Source organism: Cetorhinus maximus, chromosome 2 (assembly GCF_964194155.1).
Source record: "Cetorhinus maximus chromosome 2, sCetMax3.hap1.1, whole genome shotgun sequence".
Lineage (NCBI taxonomy): Eukaryota > Metazoa > Chordata > Chondrichthyes > Lamniformes > Cetorhinidae > Cetorhinus > Cetorhinus maximus.
Genome location: NC_135880.1, coordinates 216,667,372 through 216,685,585, shown reverse-complemented (window position 1 = coordinate 216,685,585; position 18,214 = coordinate 216,667,372). Strand labels below are relative to the sequence as shown.

Below are 18,214 nucleotides of genomic sequence, written 5' to 3'. Positions count from 1 at the left end.
GAGCTCCCTCTTCTCCTTCAAATGGTGACATTGAATATTTTACATCCGCCTAAACATTGGAATAGGTAATTGTTTAATTGCCTCCATCAATATTTATTGCATTGGAGTGTCAGTATGGCTTGTGTGTGCTCAAGCCATGGAGTGAACTTCAAACCCAAATCTTCTGACCCAGAGCCAAGAGTGCTATTAACTGAGCTATGCTGCCAGGATAACATTTTTCAGACAAATAACATGATCAGACTTGCTCTAAACATTGCATGTTGTTGTATAGGCCGTTGCTTTAGAGAAATGTGGTTTGCGAAAGTGTTGAAAATAGAAAGCTACATGCAAATGGTGACTGTGGGTCAGTGGTTCGAGCTGAAAACTGATGCTTTTGACAGGAAAAAATGGAGAGGGGGTTAAGATAAAGCGTATTCTTACTGAGAACTTTAGTGCTCCTCAGAGTTTGATTTTTTTTTTAAAGACTTTATATTTTCCCTTTTGTTGAAAAGTGTAGGTTTGGTTCAGTTGGTGACATACCTGTTCCTTTGTCATAGGTTTCTGGGCTGAAGCCTTATTGTAAGAAGAGAGAACTATTTTAGCATTCCCTGCCTCTGTGTCACAGTAGCAATGGCACGGCTATGGCTTGGCACAGTGCCTCACAATATGAAGACAGAAATCCTGAGTTGAGCCACAACCTTGGGCCCAAGATAAGAGATTCCTCATTAAATAGAGGAGTCATTTTCCTTTATTGAATTTGAAGGGAATAACCACTATACTTTCTACATCTCGTTATCCCTCTCTCAACCAGAGTGTTGTTGGGCTCTGGAACAGTCTGAGTGAGAAGGTGGTGGAAGCTAATCCATAAGTAATTTTAAAAGGCAGTCAGACAGGTACTGGCGGGTGAGAAACCTACAGGTTTACGAACAAAATGCAGAGTTGCGCAATTACCTGTGGGAATAAGCATCCAAGAGCCAGCACAGGCATGATGGGCTGAATGGCGTCCTGCGTTGTAAGTTTCTATGATCCGATGCTTCTATGATTTGAACTGTGTGGAGGACGCCAATTGACTCCCATTTCTTCAATTAGGTATCGTAGCCTTCCGCCAGCATCTTCAGAATCTAGCCAGGACCAAAGGAATTCTGGAGCTCAACAAGGTACAGATGTTGTATGAACAATTGGGCTCGGATGAAGATCCTGATGTGTTAACGGCACCACATTTACAAGGTCTCCTCACCAACCACCATCAGGTAAACGTTCCTACCAAAGCTTATTATTAGAAGATATTATTAGAGGACTTAAGCAGATGAGTGATTTGATGGCCTAATAACTCAGGAGAAACAATGAGTAGGATATGGTTCCACCCCATCTCCTGATGTATTTACAGCAGTTAATGAATTAACTAAATGTTGGATGAAGATCTTGAACAGGAACAAACCCAACTGGGAGGTGGTTCCAGTCCCATCACTGTGGCCCCTCTATCATCTATCTTGGCTCCATTGACTAGAACTGTGCTTCAAACCTCTACCTCTCTCCCAACGTTTAAAAGCCGTCTCCATACCTGTGTCATCCAAATACACTTTTGATCCCCTCTCATAAGCCTACCACATAGACTCAACACCCACCTTCTCTTCTGCAAAGTGAACCGAGATGTTTTTTTTTTCCTGTGTTACAAGCCGAATGCCAGTTCTTGTTGCAGCAAATCTAAATGTTACTCCTCCATTAAGCCATCACCTTGCACTTTTGATTGAACTTTATCTCATCCACGTAAGCTGTAACTGTAAATTAAATGGTGCGTCATTAACCAGATTGTACAAAAGAAATAATGTCACTATCATGTCTTTTCTTGTAGGAAGAAGCTTCCCATCAGCAAGAAAATGTAGCATTATACCCTAATGGAGTCCATCCACACATGCTCTCGCGACGCCAGAGCCTAGAAACACACTATTTGCAACACCGATTACCGGTATAGTATTTTATCTCTCGGATTTAAATTGCGAGGCAATGCATTTTGTTAAAAATGAACAAAACCCAGTAAAAGATTTTGGATGCATTTGTTCCGAAACGAGTAGTGGCCAGTGGTTCTGTGGGTGAGGCGCCGTTCTTTTTTGGTACAACACTCTAAACAAGACTTCGAGGAGCTGTGTCAAAAGTCCATTCAGTTTTGGACATGTGTTAGAACTCTGTGTGGAGCAATAGGCGTTTGTCAAAAGTCTAAAGCGCTAATGTGCTGCTTTGCAAATGGTGTTTGACCCCACCCCTGTGCTTGCTGACCTACAATGGCTCCCAGTCCAGCAACAGCAAGATTTTAAAATCCTCATCCTTGCTTTAACTGCCCGGTTAGGGCTGGATGTGCAGAGTTAAATATGGCCATTTAATGTTTAAAAAAAGAAATTGAATACCTAGTGGATGCAGAGGTCAATATAACAAGACCCATTTATAAATTCACAGAAAGAGACTGAAGTCTTCTAAACCGCTGCAATAACAATTGAGAATCCTTAAATTCAGGTTCCTTTGTATCCAGCGATGCAATTGAAAATGTGAAGGACGTAGGGGCCTGGGACAATGGCTATTTGTCAGCCATTGAGAAATACTAAACCTGTTTAACTTTCAAACATCTTTATTCATGAAACTTCATTCCGTTCTCACTTTTAAGGCACTCGTCTCCCCAGTGGGTTGTGTCCTTTTGATCCAAATCTGGGTGTTAGGCAAGAAACCTGAGCCTTGGGTCTGAAAGGCTGTGTCTTGTAAGAATGCAGATGTTAACTCCTGATAACACCAGCACAACGGATCCCTGTATGTTGAAGATTAAACAGCAAACCACAATCAGAAGCTTTCTGTCAAATTGAGATTGAACCGTCTCTCCTGGCCTTCCTCCACCTGAAAAACACTATCCCCACTGCACCACCGTGCCCCCCCACCCCCAAAAACCCACTGCCGAGTCCTTCAACCAAACAATAGCAACAAACTGTACTAACCAAAAACCCATGAGAGGAGCACCTCCTGACTGTGTTTCTCTGAATTAGCTAAGAGAACACAAGTGTGGGATTGCAGTCCACTGTGCATGTTGCCAGAAGGAGTTATTTTGTTTTGAGGTATTGCCAGACCCATATTGACTTAACATTATAGAGTTGTCTGGGCTGTAAATGTGAAAGGAAAATCTGTAATCTTTCTAACTCCTATATAGATTAAAAAGAATATTTGAAACAAATTGGGAGGGAAAGGATGCTGCCAGACATGCTGAGTATTTCCAGCATTTTCTGTTTTTGTCTTCCTGTTCACTAATTGGCCTCTATGGCAGAAATTGAACCCAGAATTCCCCACGGGTGGGAAAGCCCCCTGTCAATGACTACAGGAGCCCAGTGCGCTGGTGGGGAACTGGGTTGTGCTCTGAGCATGCTCAGTGCCAGTCGGTACTGAGACTGTGGGTGCAGGGGCGGAATTGGAGCCATGGGTGGACTGGAAGCTTCAGAAATGCCTGTGGTAGGCCTGAGGTCCAGTTTTTAACCCTGCAGTGACAGGCCCAAGGGTCAGAGTGGATAGGGAGGAAACTGTTCCCTTTGGTGGAAGAATCGTGAAAAGAGGGCACAGGTTTAAGGTACTAGGCAAAAGAAGTGATGGCGGCATGAGGAAAGCCTTTATTATGCGGCGAGTGGTTAGGATCTGGAATGTACTGCCTGAGAGTGTGGAGGGGGCAGGGTCAATCAGGGCTTTCAGAAAGGACTTGGATCATTATCTGAAAAGGAAAAATGTGCAGAGCTACAGGGAAAATGCTGGGGAGTGGCACTAGGTAAATTGCTCCTGCAGAGGGCCAACACACACACACACGATGGGCTGAATGACCTCCTTCTGCACTGTAACTATTGTATAATTCATTTATAACAATAATAACATTTTGGCGCAAGTAGAAAAATGGTGTCTGCCTCTGTATTTACTTAATCAAAATGTTGAAGATTATTCCAGAAATAATCATGACGATCCATGTATGCCTGAGTATTCTGAAATAAGAGCTGCATATTCAGTTTTTTTTTAAATGGTTTAATTCATCACAGGGTGTCTTCTCCCCTCAGTGGTCCCACTGTCATCTCAGTGATTCTGAGGCAGTGGTGCGGAAATGTAGCATCTGTTCCTAAATTGCCCAGAAGGCCTCTTGTGAGCTGGATCTTTTAAAAGAAAAACTCGAAAATCAGATCAATGGGGTCTTGCTGTAATATTCTTTAATTTGAATACTGATTTCCTTGTGAATGTCTCTGATGAAGTAATAAAAAATTCTCAGCCTTGTGTTCAAACTCTTCCATGGCTTTGCCCCCCCCCTCCAGCCCTACAACCCTCTGGGATCTTGCATTCCTCCAATTTTTTGGCATATTGTGTGCAACGACAATTTCCTTTCCCTCCCCCACCCCCCAACACATTGGCAACTGTTTCTTCAATTATTTAGGCTCAAGGCTCCTAAATCTTTCTTCCTCTCTCTTTCCCCCTTTAAGACACTATTAAAAAGATAACTCCATCTGTCCTAATATCTCCTTATGGAGCTTAATGTCAAATATTGTTTTATAACGCTCCACTCCTGTGAAGTGCCTTTGGGGGGTGGGTTGGTGTGATCTTGCTATGTTAAAGGTACTATATAAATGCAAGTAGTTGTTGTTGTAGTAATCAAGATTCCGTTCTAACTTTTTCCAGAACCCAAGCTTATTGAACAAAGCACAAAATAGCTGTCCAATGTATTGCAAGGAAACACCAAGGAGTCTGGAGCAACAACTACAGGAGCACAGGTGAGACCCAAACCTTACGATTCAATGAACCATCCCATGTCAAAATTTCATACTCTTAGCCCTAGATGGTGGGGTAGTGGTAATGTCACTGGACTAGTAATCCAGAGACCCAGGCTAATGCTCTGGGTACACGGGTTCAAACCCCACCATGGCAGCTGGTGGAATTTAAGTTCAGTTAATAAATCTGGAATTGAAAGCTAGTCATGGTGACCATGAAACTATCATTGCCACAAGAACCCACCTGGTTCACCAGTGGCCTTTAGGGAAAGAAATCTGTCAACCTTACCTGGTCTGGCCTACATGTGACTCCAGACCCACTGCAATGTGGTTGCCTCTTAGCTGACCTCTGAAATGGCCTAGCAAGCCACTCAACTCAAGGGCAATTAGGGATGGGCAACGAATGCTGGCCTTGCCAGCGACTTCCACATCCTGTGAAAGGATAAATCAAATGTTGCTTTTAGTCATCGTATTTGGATAACTGTGAAAACCTCCTAATGTGCATAGAATAAATCCAGGTCCTTGGACTGTACCCTCTGATGACAAGGTTCTTGCCACCTTTAGCTTGCCTTGATTGCCTCATGAACTGTAGCCTCGTCCTAAACCCCTGATCTCCCTTTTCAGGTTACAGCAGAAACGTCTGATTCTCCACAAACAGTCGCAACTCCAGGCTTATTTTAACCAGATGCACATTGCAGAAGGCTCATACTCGCAGCAAACCCAACAGATGCCCATACCTCATCCCGAAGCACAGCAGCAACAATTCAGCATGGCCCAACCTCTAAGCCCAGTGCTGGAGCCCTCAGAACAGATGCAGTGCAACCCATTCCTCAGCCAGCACTACAAGCTTCAGCTATCACTGCAACAAATGTCACCTGTTCAGCAGCCAACACAACCTCCACTTCAGTCCCAAGTTCACCTAGAGCAGCAGCAACAAATCCTGCAGTATCCTTACCAGCCTTGTGACATAGTAGGAGTCACAACTCCAGAGCCCAGCTACCCAGAACATTGTCCGTATACTCTCAACCAAACCCCACAGGCTGCCTTGGCTTTGTCCGAAAGTCAGGCATGCAGTACCGTTTCTGACTCGCCAACGACCTACAAGAACATAACCATCCCTGAACTACCAGGACTTTTTGACTGTGAGATGATGGAGACAGTTGATACCCAACATGGAGGCTACGTCCTCGTGAACTGACTTCAGTCGTTTCATTTTTTTCAGTGTTATTTCACCGAGAAAGAAGGGATGAAGAGAAGAGGAAAAAAGGAAGTCAATTTAGTTTGTATATTCAAGAAAACACTAAAATTGATAACCTTTCCTTCTTAAAGCATTGCGAAGAGAATATAAATCAACAAGTGTAGAATTGGCTTGGACTAGTTCTCATTAGTTGATGTAGCTGTGGTGTGGTACTCTTGGCCCTTGTGTATGGGGTGTCGAGAAGAATGAAAGAGGCAGGAGAGGCAACTCTTAAGGAGTAAACGCATTTTCCTAAAGATGGTACCAACCCACCAACCAGACAATAAGCACGTAACACTAAATAGGAAGGGGACAGAAGCATAACAGAGTGTAATGTTTCTGACCACACAGCAATATATCAACACAAAAGCTGAAGTTAAAGAACTTTGAAATTCTCAAGAATGGTATTGCAATCCAAATTGAAAGTTCTCATTAATCCACTGAACACCCACTCACCTCCCACAATCCCTGGCCAATGCCATCAACATGAACTGTCTGGGGAATGTAATGTTATCAGTTTTGACACCCCCCTCCCCTCCACAGGGAGAAGAGCTCATCTTATTCCGAAGTCTGGACATTGTGAATATCCAGATTATTGAAAACAATGTCTGACGCTTACATTTCACATCAGAGATGTTGCTAGGTTACATTTAGCACTAGGAAGGACATAATATGGAAATTTAAAAGAAAATATAATTTTTAAAAAGTGCCTCCTACAGGGGCATTTTAGCTGTGCACACCCCTGGTTTCTGGGGGTGTCGATTTAATGTGTTAGTAGTTGTTCAGTGTTTGCTTTTCAAGGAATAACTCATTGTAATTTCGAATTTCTGATATGAGTTGCTGGGTGTTTATTAAAAGCTTTGTACACTTTACCTAGGGTTTTAGAAGTTATACAAGAAATAAGCTTTTGAAACAAAACTGTTGTGTGAAGTGTGATAGTGCTGTGCCTTTTGCTTCTTTTAATTTAAGAAAAACAAACACATTTCTGGAAAACAGTTCGGAAAAACAATGCCCCATTTATACTGGCAAGTTAACCAAAGTCACTTCAGAGTAAATACTTCTGGTTCCACTATGTGGAACCCAGGCCAATGTTTTGCTCTGTGCTCCTTTTTAAGTCGATCTATATGTAAAGAGTAAAAAGCAATATTTATTAAATACTTTGAAATGACGATTGTACCATTCATGTACCATGATGGATGTTTTGTGCACTGTCAGAATAATTTGACCTTTTCTTTTCCTCATTGTTGAAATATTATACAGTCAGGGATCGATGGTGAAGCACTGATCTGGATAGATTAGATGGCAAGACTAGACAGGCCTATGATTGCAATCGTGGAAGGGAAATTCTGGATTCCACAGGTCCTCAAAAGCTGCCAATCCATGGTGTTGGATCAGCACTTGGCCATGAAGAGTTAGCAATGTTGAAATTGCCATGTAGAAAATTGTACCTCAACATTTCCCCTGATGCCCTGTGTTAAATGCCTCAGTGAGCAGAGGGTTTGGCAAGCAGAGTGAGGGACGCATGCCTCCAGTTTGAATCACGTGGCATACACTGCGATTGTACTTTGTAGCGTTGCAGTGAGTCTGGTGGGCAAGAGCGATAGCAGTAGCGCCAACTCTGCCAAGTTTCCGACTTCACCACAAAGCAGGACCATTGCCAGGATTAAAATCAGTTATGTCTGTAAATGTTGTAACACACCAAAAGGCATTGTCCTGCTTTTGCTGCCTCTTTTTGTTGTTGCTATTGCTCTATTTTCCTTGTCCCATTTTCATTTCTGTCACATCCATGCAGGATGACAGGTGAATGGTGGGCTGTCTGCCTCCACAGTGTCCATTTAAGGGGTGAAATGTACAAAGTATTAGTCTTCCTTTCCGTCTTCTCTCTTCCCCCCCCCCCCCCCCCCCCCACCACTCCAACACAATCACTTCATACCCGGATGAAACTTGGCATGCAGGGGTTTTTAGGCAAAGTTAATTTTGAAGTATGTGTATTTTTCTGTCCTCCTATGGAACTCTCCCTGGTATGAGGCATCCTTTCACAACCAGAGGAGGAGACAGTGACTCTTCCAGGGCCAGTACCAATGCTGCTTTATAGTCAGTTTAGTGCAAGAGTGGTGTCGATTGACAAGATTCTCCCTCCTTAAAGGGAGAACTTTTCCTCCACTCTGTCCCCCTCCCCAGGACGGACCTGTTGAAGTCAAAGAAAAGCCCATTTCCATTCTCCAACCCCTTGCTACTGGCAGATAAAGAGAGGTTCAAATCCCACCTATACTGAAAAGAAAATTACTCTTCCTAGAACTTAAGAAAAGTTCTTCAATTTGCATTTCCCCTTTGATTTTCAGCTTTCTTTTAAAAAGAAAAATCTGAGCCTGCAAATTCCACTAAGCAATATTAGCATCCAAATGCTTCATATATTTGAATGCGTTTCCTCCATCCACTGTTTGAACATGTGCTATTCCTGTTAAAACAGAAGTTTTTGGTATGAATGCATTAGTTTCTAGGTCTTTACAAACATGTCTTCTCCCCACCCTCCACCCAGTATTTTGAGCTCAGGAAACTGTGCTGATGTAATGAGAATTATTTTTAATTGTGATTTCTTTAAAAATCTCCCCTGAAATGTTATTTTCTTCACTACCCTGGCGTCATGTCTTTGCTCAGTTGGAGGCAGGATTTTCAGGCCTGGACTTGCTTCATACACCTCGGGAGCCAGGTTTAGGGGCTGTCGGCCTGCATTCTGTGGTGACCTTTAGGGAACGTGAGTGTTTTCTCTTGCCTGCTCTCTCTGCTTCCGTGTAAACCCACAGTCTGCCCCGTATTACACTGCAGCACCAGTACACTGGTTTCTCAGTGTACTTACAAGAAAGAGCCCCATGTTCAAAACTGAACAGAAGATACACATGCAGTATGTGTGTGTGATCCTTTTTTACAATTCCTTTTCCTGAATGTGGTCTGAGATCACTGGGTACTTTTTGCACAGGGATTGGCTGGTTCCACAGTCAAGTCACCAACCATTCCTCGTGCAGGCCCTGATTGTATCAGCAGGCTGATCTCTGTGCTAATCTCACCTGATACCCACGCCAGCACAATGGATAGCAGGCTAGAGTGAGGACCTAGCCTGACACTTGAGAGACCTGGCCTCGAGCAGCCCAGCTGTTCAGACTGATGGGAGGGGAATCAAGGATTTCATCATTGGGTCTTGCACGGTTTAGTGCTGCAATGCACAGTGCCTTTGCCCACTAGACCAATGGAGAAGCTTGTGCGTGATCTCTCTGTTTTACACTTAAGAAACTATATATAAGTAACTATACACTAAGTGTGAACTTGTCAAAAGGCTCTGGTCTTTATGAGAATGATAAAACACTATATGATATGAGCAGGGGATTTTAATAGAACAGAATATGAGGCAGGTCAGATCACAGGTGGCAATGCAATTCTGCCTTTTCTGTGCCCCCACCATGTTCAATTTACCCCCTTCTGCTTGTGTTTGGGCTGCCAAATAAACCAAAGGGACGGTGGTGGGACCAGAAAGTTACATTTCAAGACCAGAATGAACTAATCCATGAATTCATCCACAATCTACTATCTTTCTTTCTCATCTGTTAATAACAATGGGATGACACGAGTTCGGTGTAATAATCTTTCCTTGTGGCAACTTGATTTCACTTCCATCGTCTGTTTTTTTTGTATAAAAAAAAGTCTTCTGTCCAATTTCTGAATTTGATGTATAAAAAAATGTATTTTTACCTTTATAATCTTTTAATACAATTACGTACTTTGAAGAGACTTTGGTGCAACGTATAAGGGGGTAAAAGTATACACGGAGATAAGTGCAATACGTGTGGTACATAGGATGCATTCTGTTAAATAGTTGATGCTTCAGAAATGCACTAGTTCTATATGCTCTTGATGTATGTAAAAGCTGCTTTTTTTTACAATTTGGTAATTAAACAATAGTGTTGTTTCTACAATAAAGAAGTGTAATACACATTACGGACCATGTGAAGAAAATTGCGCGCTATGGTTACAGAACTGTATTATAATTGTGTGATGCTGCCTTTGTGTGTCTGTGTTACTCAAAAGGAGAGTCGGCAGTCTTCAGTACCTCAAGAGCAAGTTTTCGTATGATTATGAAATAGCAAGGATGACATTTTTTTGAATTATTCGGCAGACGTCTGTCCCAGACTGTTGGAGAAGATGCTGCTGAGATTATGGCAGTTTGATAAGCAATCTTTGTACTGTTAACCAAAGGATAATTTAAATAGATAATTTACTTCAAGGATCTAACTGAATACCGTTCATGTACTAGTCCAAATCCCCAGTTTGATTGAATCGAGAATAAAGGCTGTAGTGTTTTGAGCAATAGCACTGGGTGATTGTCTTCATATAGCGAGGTGGAGCGACTGCTCATATTTATTGTCCTACTTTGGGCTTTCTCTGGTGTTTCCTCAACTCTCCTCAAAGCACTGATCCAAACTGGCGCACAGTTCCACAATCACTGGAAGCTGTCACTAAAGGGGCCACTGTTCTTATTTGTGTCAAGAGAGAGTGTTAGCTATTCGTCACAGAGGACAACACAGCTGAGCTGTGCTATCATATATAGACACGCTGGCATACTTCCTAGAGGAGGGATGGTTGCATAGTGGAAATGTTACTGGACAAGTAATGCCAGGCGATACACATTGCACAAAGTGACGGGCAAACTCCATCATTGTTCCGCTGCAAGATTTTATCAGTAATGTGGGATGCTCGTTCCTTTGCTGTTTGCTGTGAGCAAGTTGGCTGCTGCACTTGTCTCCTTAACAATGCAGCACTTTGAGAAACCGAGAGTATGATGCTATATAAATAGAGCCATAGAATGATGACAGCAGAGGAGGAGGCCATTCGCTCCGTTGAGCACAAGAAATAGGAGCAGGAGTAGACCATATAACCCAGTGAGCCTGCTCTGCTGGTCACCACGATCAGGGCTGATCTTAGGCTTCAGCTCCATTTTCCCACCCATTCCCCATATCCTTTAATTTCCCTGAGACGAATGCTCCAGAGATAGCAGTTCAAATCCCACCATGACAGCTGAGGAAATTTAAACTTGATTGATTAATGCACCTGGATCATTAAACTACTGGATTGTCCTTAAACACCTACCTGGTTCACTAATGACCTACAGGGGAGGAAATCTGTCATTCTTACCTGGCCTGGCCCACACGTGACTCCAGACCCACAGCAGTGTGGTTCTCAGTTGTTTATGACATGAACTGCAAAAAGATGGCTCACCACTACCTTCTTGAGGACGTTTAGAGATGGGCATTAAATGCTGGCTTTGCCAGTGATGCTCACATACCAAGAATGAATGAGGGGGAAAAAAATGAGATAGCAGAGCAAGGCATACAGTCTGGAGCTGGGGCTTAACAAGAGGCACTCTGCTGGTGTACCAATCTCTGACCTGACTTCACAGACCTGCACAAATTTCTCTATTCAAGAAGGGATAACAGAACAAAAGTCAGCATTGTTATTGGACTAGAAAGGACTGTAAAACCGGACGTGCTGTCATGCACATAGATAAATTGGCTTGCAAACAGGAATTATCAAAAGGATTTTATCTGTAGATGGAATCTTACTCTGTGAAATATGAAATGTGAAATCCCTTTTATTCCTTAAACACGCTAGAAAACCATTAAATATTACAGAACATGCTCAGGCATTTTTCATATAACTCAGCAAATATAAACATTTAATCCCTTTTATATGTCATCTTGTAGTCCATAAATGATTAGAAAAGTAACCTTCGCCTCATTTAAATAAACACATCAATAATTTATCCACTGTTCCATTGCCAGGCCAGTTGAAATCTTGCAGAGATGCTTATCTTAGGGTTGCAGTTGAAGTCCACATGGCAGAGACTGACAACAACGTTTCGCTTTGTTGTTTGCCAGCTGCCTTCATGGTGATCAGGTTTCCCACTAACAATGATGCCAGGTGATACACATTGCACAAAGTGACGGGCAAACTCCATCATTGTTCCGCTGCAAGATTTTATCAGTAATGTGGGATGCTCGTTCCTTTGCTGTTTGCTGTGAGCAAGTTGGCTGCTGCACTTGTCTACTTAACAATACAGCACTTTGAGAAACCAAGAGCATGATGCTATATAAATAGAGCCGCAGAATGATGACAGCAGAGGAGGAGGCCATTCGCTCCGTTGAGCACAAGAAATAGGAGCAGGAGTAGACCATATAATCCAGTGAGCCTGCTCTGCTGGTCACCACGATCAGGGCTGATCTTAGGCTTCAGCTCCATTTTCCCGCCCATTCCCCATGTCCTTTAATTTCCCTGAGACACCAAAAATGTGTCTATTCCAGCCTTAAACGTATTCAACGATGGAGCATCCACAGCCCACTGGGTTAAAGAATTCCAAAGTTTCACAGAGAAGTAATTTCTCCCCAAACAATTGGCCCCTTATCCTGAGATTGCTCCCCCTGTTTTAGACTCCCCGACCAGTGGAAACAATGGGCGGGATTTTGCCCACAGTGTACTTAGTTTAGTGGTGGGCGTGAAAATTGGCATTTTACCTGCCGGCCGCAATGGTGGGTTTTCACGCCTATCGTCGGCTTCCCGCCCCATTAAATATGCACACGTGGGAATCACGCTGGATCGCTAGTGCAAGGCTTCAGATTCGTTGCCCACCCCCCACCCCCCCCCCCCCCCCCCCACCCCCAAACTCATCATTTTCTCACTCTGGGTGCCATTTCTAGCCGTGTACAGCATTCTCCTTTTGGGGCCACTGAAGGCAAGGCCCAGAAAGCCAAGAAGACGGCAGCCCCCAAATTCAGTGACACGTCACTGGAATGGCTTTTGGAAACAGTTGAGGCCCTCCGTGATGTCCGCTACCCCCTTTTTGGCAACAGGAGGTCCAGCAAGCTCACCAATCCAGCTTGGGAGGCGGTGGCCAGCGCCAACGCTGCACAGGAAAGGTCAGGCGCTCAGTGTAGAAAGTGGATGAAAGGTCTCTTCTGTGTCGCCAGGGTAAGTCAACCATCTCATCACTCTCAGCTCACACACTCACAAGTCCATCACATGTTCACTAGCATCTCACTCACTGCCAGCTCAAGTGACATCACCACTCACTCTCACACGCCCTCACATCTCCATCTGGGCTCATCGGCTCCGTAGATCGCATCCTCATCCTGTCCATGGCTCCTGTCACCACCCACGTATGCCAGGCATCCTTATCATCTGCCCTGGCATGTGTCTTGCTCACACTCTCTCCATCTGTTTTTCTGCAGGACAAGAATGCAGGACATAAACAGAATTGCAGCGAGAGGTCCCAGACTGGAGGTGCAGTGCCAGAACTGAAGGTCCTCTCTCAGTAAGAAAACTGAGCCATTGAGCTGGCCAGAGAGGACTTGGGCGGTGCCTGTGACAACAGTGAGAATGGGGGCAAACATCCACATGAGGACCCTGAACCCTCATCCCTCAGACAACCATACTATTAGTACATTGTCCTGTTTTAGAGTCGTCTGGCATGCACTAATTATATCTACTTTCTTTCATAGGAACCTCAGCCAAGTGCCCGATGGCCTCAACCAGACAGGCCCTTTGCTCGAGCCCTGACGACACTTCGGAGGAGGATCCTGAGGACACCACAGTAGAAGAGCCATCACGGCGCTCACCCACACCCTCCACCAGCACAGAGACACACACCTTAGCGGGGCCTAGTTCTAGAGCAGGCTCAGGGGTCACAACCTGGTGCGAACAGCGCACAATCTGGTCCACAGTAGGCGGAGGCAGGGACATCTAAGGCCGTCAGCACTTGGGAGACTGTTGGAATCCATGATACTGCTGAATCCGAATCAGATGATGAGCCTCCGGACTTGGTCCTCAATCAGCTGGTGGAGCTGCAGCGATAATAACGGAAACATCCGGAAGGGATGTCAGTTGCATTCCTTGAATTGCAACAGATGAAGGAGGAGTCCGTCTGCCTTCAGTCTGAGGTGATAGCGCCAGCATGCTGATACACCGAGATCAACACTGGCAGAATGGCAGCCACCACAGAGACCTTGGTCCAGGACATTGGTCCTGCACTGGTGCAGGAGCTGCACTCCATCACTGTAGCCCTCGGTTGCATTTATCAGTGGTCATGTGATGAGGGGGTGTCAGGGCACTTCAATCTCACTCCAGCTGCCGCTTCTCCTCAAGGAATCAGCAAGGGGCCCTCAGGAACCCATAGGGAGAAGGACCAGTAGATGGATGCCCTGGGGCCATCTGCCCAGGTGACTCCAGGAGTGTCCAAGCCAATCCCAATCCCCTCTTCCTGTGACCCCATCACCTCCAGCTCCACAGGCCGAGGACGGCCAACCTGCCCCACAGCAGGACACCCAAAGTAGGCCAGGGTTCTCCAGGTCTCAGTCCTCCAGAGGACGCCCACCAAAGTCATCACAGACAACAGGACATAGTAGTCAGCAGGCTGCCTCCACCTCTGCTGTGGATGTCGCAGATACACCCAGATGTAGCAGTAGGGTTAGGAAAGTTAGAAAAATTTAGGAGCATAACAGTGGCACAGTTAGTCACAACATGTATGTAACGTTAACAAATGTAAATAGAATCGCATCCATTTCACATCTCCTCTTGTGTATGCCTCCTTTTTATGACGAGCTGTGTTGATGTCAATCAGGTGTGATACCCATGGTCCCTCCTCCCCCCCCCCCCCCCCCCCCCCCCCCCCCGCCCACTTACCACAGATGTTTCTATCATGGGCCTCTCATCTATGTTGTGTGTTTCCATATCACCACAGATCATTCTCGACATCAGTGATGCCTCGACCTTAATGTTAAGTGAGATTGTGGAAGGAGCCTCGTTCACATGCTTTGCAGGCTTATGCCATGTTTATTCTTGGCTGTATAAGATTGAGGCAGAAGTGTTCCCCTATCTTGTCTGCATTCTTCAAAGGCGAAGGTGCAGTGCACACGGAGAGATGTGTTTACACATGGAGAAGGGTCATATATCATCCAACTCTATGTGCTCTCTGCCATTCGGCAGGGTTTTCATGCTATGAGCCCACACTCAGAGCTCGTGTGTGCTCCTGTCTGCCAACCGTATTTCTGACTTTTCGAGTGTACATCTGCTAAGCTCACCAGTAAGTGGCAGCGCCTTGCCACCTCGAGGTGCCAACGCTCTGCCCCTCTCAACCATATTATCACCCTGGCGTGCGAACCTACAGCCTTAAGCGTCTCTCAGCCTGTGATTGTCTGGATTGTGGCCACAAGGCTCTCATCACAATGTGGGGATGCAGCACAGTGCTTCCCTTCACCTAAGCGCTCGCCGAGACCTGTGATGCTAATTGCAAATGGTGATCTTTTGGTGGTCAGTAATGTTTTTGAGAATGCTCTGGAAGTGCACATCATACCTTTAGACAATGGGATAGGAGCGAGGCTGTACTGAAGCTGGAGTCTGCTCTTTATTAGCAACGACATGTCAGCTTGAGGTCCTCATGGTGTCTGAGTATTTGGGAGCTCGCAAGGGTCAGGGCACAATGTGTGTCTTAAAGAGGAAGCATTTTAATGTCTGGCATGCAAGTGCTTTTACATCATCATCCTCAGGTGGTCCACATGCATAGTCAGGTGAGGATAAAAGCAGGCCAGCATCCCTAACTGAGTGCCGGGTGTTAATGTGATAGAGAAGAAGGTGACACAGAGGATTGAGTCAACTCTGATAAGATACACACCTGCGGAACATCCTCAGCTGCCTTGGTCCATGTGTCACCTATCAGTTTCGCCATCGAGGTTACAAAGAATGCGTTGTCCCGTTGCTGGAGATGATCTCCTTGAGGAGCTTTGACACATTGGAGACAAACAGCTACGAGCCCACTGAGGATAGTGGAACAGATCCTGGTTTTGTCGGCTGCCGCTGCGATTGGAATAATGGAGAGACGCTTGAAGAGGCTGTACCTTCTGATATCTGATGCTGGGACACCCTCCTCCAGTTAGCGCCACATCTCAGCCAGGACACACGCTCCCACGGCTTCATGATCCTTCAAAGGACCTGGACTATGTGAGCCTGATGTGTAACTATTCACTCTCATATTGGAATTCACAGTTGAAATGAGAGGTATAGCAACGCTGGTGTTAATGTTAGCCCATGATTGAGGGCACTTGTCCATGAGATTATTCACTGCAGCTCATCCTCCTCCTCCTGGAATCTGGTGGCTATGAGAGCCTCATGCACATGCCGGCCTCGTCTGGCCCATGCTATGGTCTCTTCCCCTGCAGCCTCGGCTTCCCCGAACTCAAAACCCTCACCCGCTTTGATGTCCTTCTCATCGGAGGAGATGTACAGCTCCTCCATGTCGGCACCTGGCAAATCCTCCCCAACGCCAGGTTGTTCAGTGCACAGCCAAGCCACAATGATCCGTGAGACCCTCTGGGGAGTGTACTGGAGTGCTCCGCCAGATCTGTCCAGACATCGGAATCGCATCTTTAAGATGCCTATGGTCTACTACACCAATGCTCGGGTAGTGGCATGAGCCTCTTAAACCTCCTCTCTGCAGAAGTCTGTGGCTGCCACACAGGCATCATCAGTCACTTCCTTTGCAGGTACCCCTTGTCACTGAGGAGCCAACCCTGGATTCTGTGTGGTCCCTCGAAGATGTCCGGGATCTGCGATATACTCAAGATGTATGAGCTGTGGACGCTTCCTGGGTATCTGGCATGAACCTGCGTGATAAGTTTCTTATGGTCGCAGACCAGCTGTACATTGAGTTAAGGGAAGCCTTTCCTGTTAATGTGTTGCAGTGTCTGTTGCCAAGGAGCTTTTCTAGCCACATGAGTGCAGCTGATGGCACCCTGCACCTGTGGGAATCCAGAAACTGCTGTAAAGCCCAGTGCTCTGGAATTCTGGCTTCCTTGATCTCTATCAAAGTTGACAGAATTGTAGGCCTTGGAAAAAAGGGCATCTGTCACTACACGAATGCATTTCTGAGTGGATGTTTGAGAGATCCCTCTGAAGCCCCCAGTAGAGCCCTGGAAGGAGCCACTCGCGTAGAATTTCAGTGGTGGTTATTTTCACAGCCAGTGGCAATGGATACCCTCCCAGTCCCCATGGCGCTAATTCCTGGAGAATGTGACAAATCTGAGTCACCAGATCCCCGGACGTGCGGAGGCGTCGGCGACACTGTCTCTTGCACATCTTCTGTGTGAGTTCTGTACACCCTCAATCTTGAGAGGCGCCTACGCACGATGTCTCTGTAAGCCTTGTCCGCGTCCGGAGGGGGCCCTGCTGCCCCCTTGGTCTTGAGGGTTTAGCTCCTCCCTTTGATGAGCCTGGCACCTCCGTCGCAATCTTCTCCTCCTCTCCTGTCTCTGTGCGATTATGCAGCAGCAATAAATCCAGGCTCCATCTTCCTGTTGGTCTCCTCTCTGCAGCATCGATGAGAAACAGACATGAGTTGGCAGTGACCTCCAAACATCCTACTTTACTTCTGTCAATGGCTCGTCAGTGAATGTGGGTTCAAGGGCTTTGTTCCAGTGTCAGAAACTAACGGCCCCAAAAATCCAGGCCAGCAGAGGGTCCGTGTCAAGGTGCATCTTCTACCCCTCACCCCCTCACACACCCGCCCCCCCACGCCGCACCTTTACATGACCGACTGCTATGAGATTGCTTTGACCAGGTGCTTGGATGTGCTGCTTTCAGGCCAGGCGCTTGAATCCTCGTTCACTGCACTCTCACGCCACATGAGAGAAAATGTTTAGTCAGGATCTGAGATTATTTGAGGGGGGCCTGAGATTTCTCTCCTGTGAAGCTGCCAGTGTCGCGATTGTGAAACTCATCTGAAGCCTGTCCAGTCGCCCAATTGCTCTGGAGTTCGTTATTGCTCTGGAGATTCTCCACACTGTGAACAAAGGGTTAATACAGGGATATCAATGAGTGCCACTTTACAGGATTCCACTCGCATGAAAGCACATCATAGATTCACTTTCCTGATTCCGTGCATTGTCATTGAAAGGCTCCTAACATGTCTCAGTTGTGCATCGCCCCTCATTTGGGAATGCACAGTTCAGTTGGGTGTCCCATTAATCAGCGCCCCACCCCACCCCTGCCCCACTGCATGCATCTGCCCTCCAATCTGCCCTCAGAGTCCTCACCAGCAGAGTTTCTCCTCATTTTAATTTTGTATGACCCCATCACTGCAGGTTGGAAGATGGTGGTGTTGAGGTCTCACTACCAGACCAGCTTGGACCTTCCC

General features: G+C 45.8%; 1 protein-coding gene across 2 annotated transcripts in view; it reads left to right on the top strand.

Annotated features, from left to right (window-relative positions):
* sik2a (salt-inducible kinase 2a) overlaps positions 1-7,883 on the top strand; it is a 131,771-nt gene extending 123,888 nt beyond the window's left edge. For both annotated transcript variants that reach the window (XM_078532426.1, XM_078532415.1), the window contains 4 exons: positions 1,069-1,229; positions 1,832-1,945; positions 4,660-4,751; positions 5,373-7,883. In XM_078532426.1, the coding sequence (XP_078388552.1) occupies positions 1,069-1,229; positions 1,832-1,945; positions 4,660-4,751; positions 5,373-5,946 (941 nt within the window). In that variant the 3' untranslated portion in view covers positions 5,947-7,883. The remainder of the gene's footprint in view (positions 1-1,068; positions 1,230-1,831; positions 1,946-4,659; positions 4,752-5,372) is intronic.
* Positions 7,884-18,214: the final 10,331 nt, after the last annotated feature.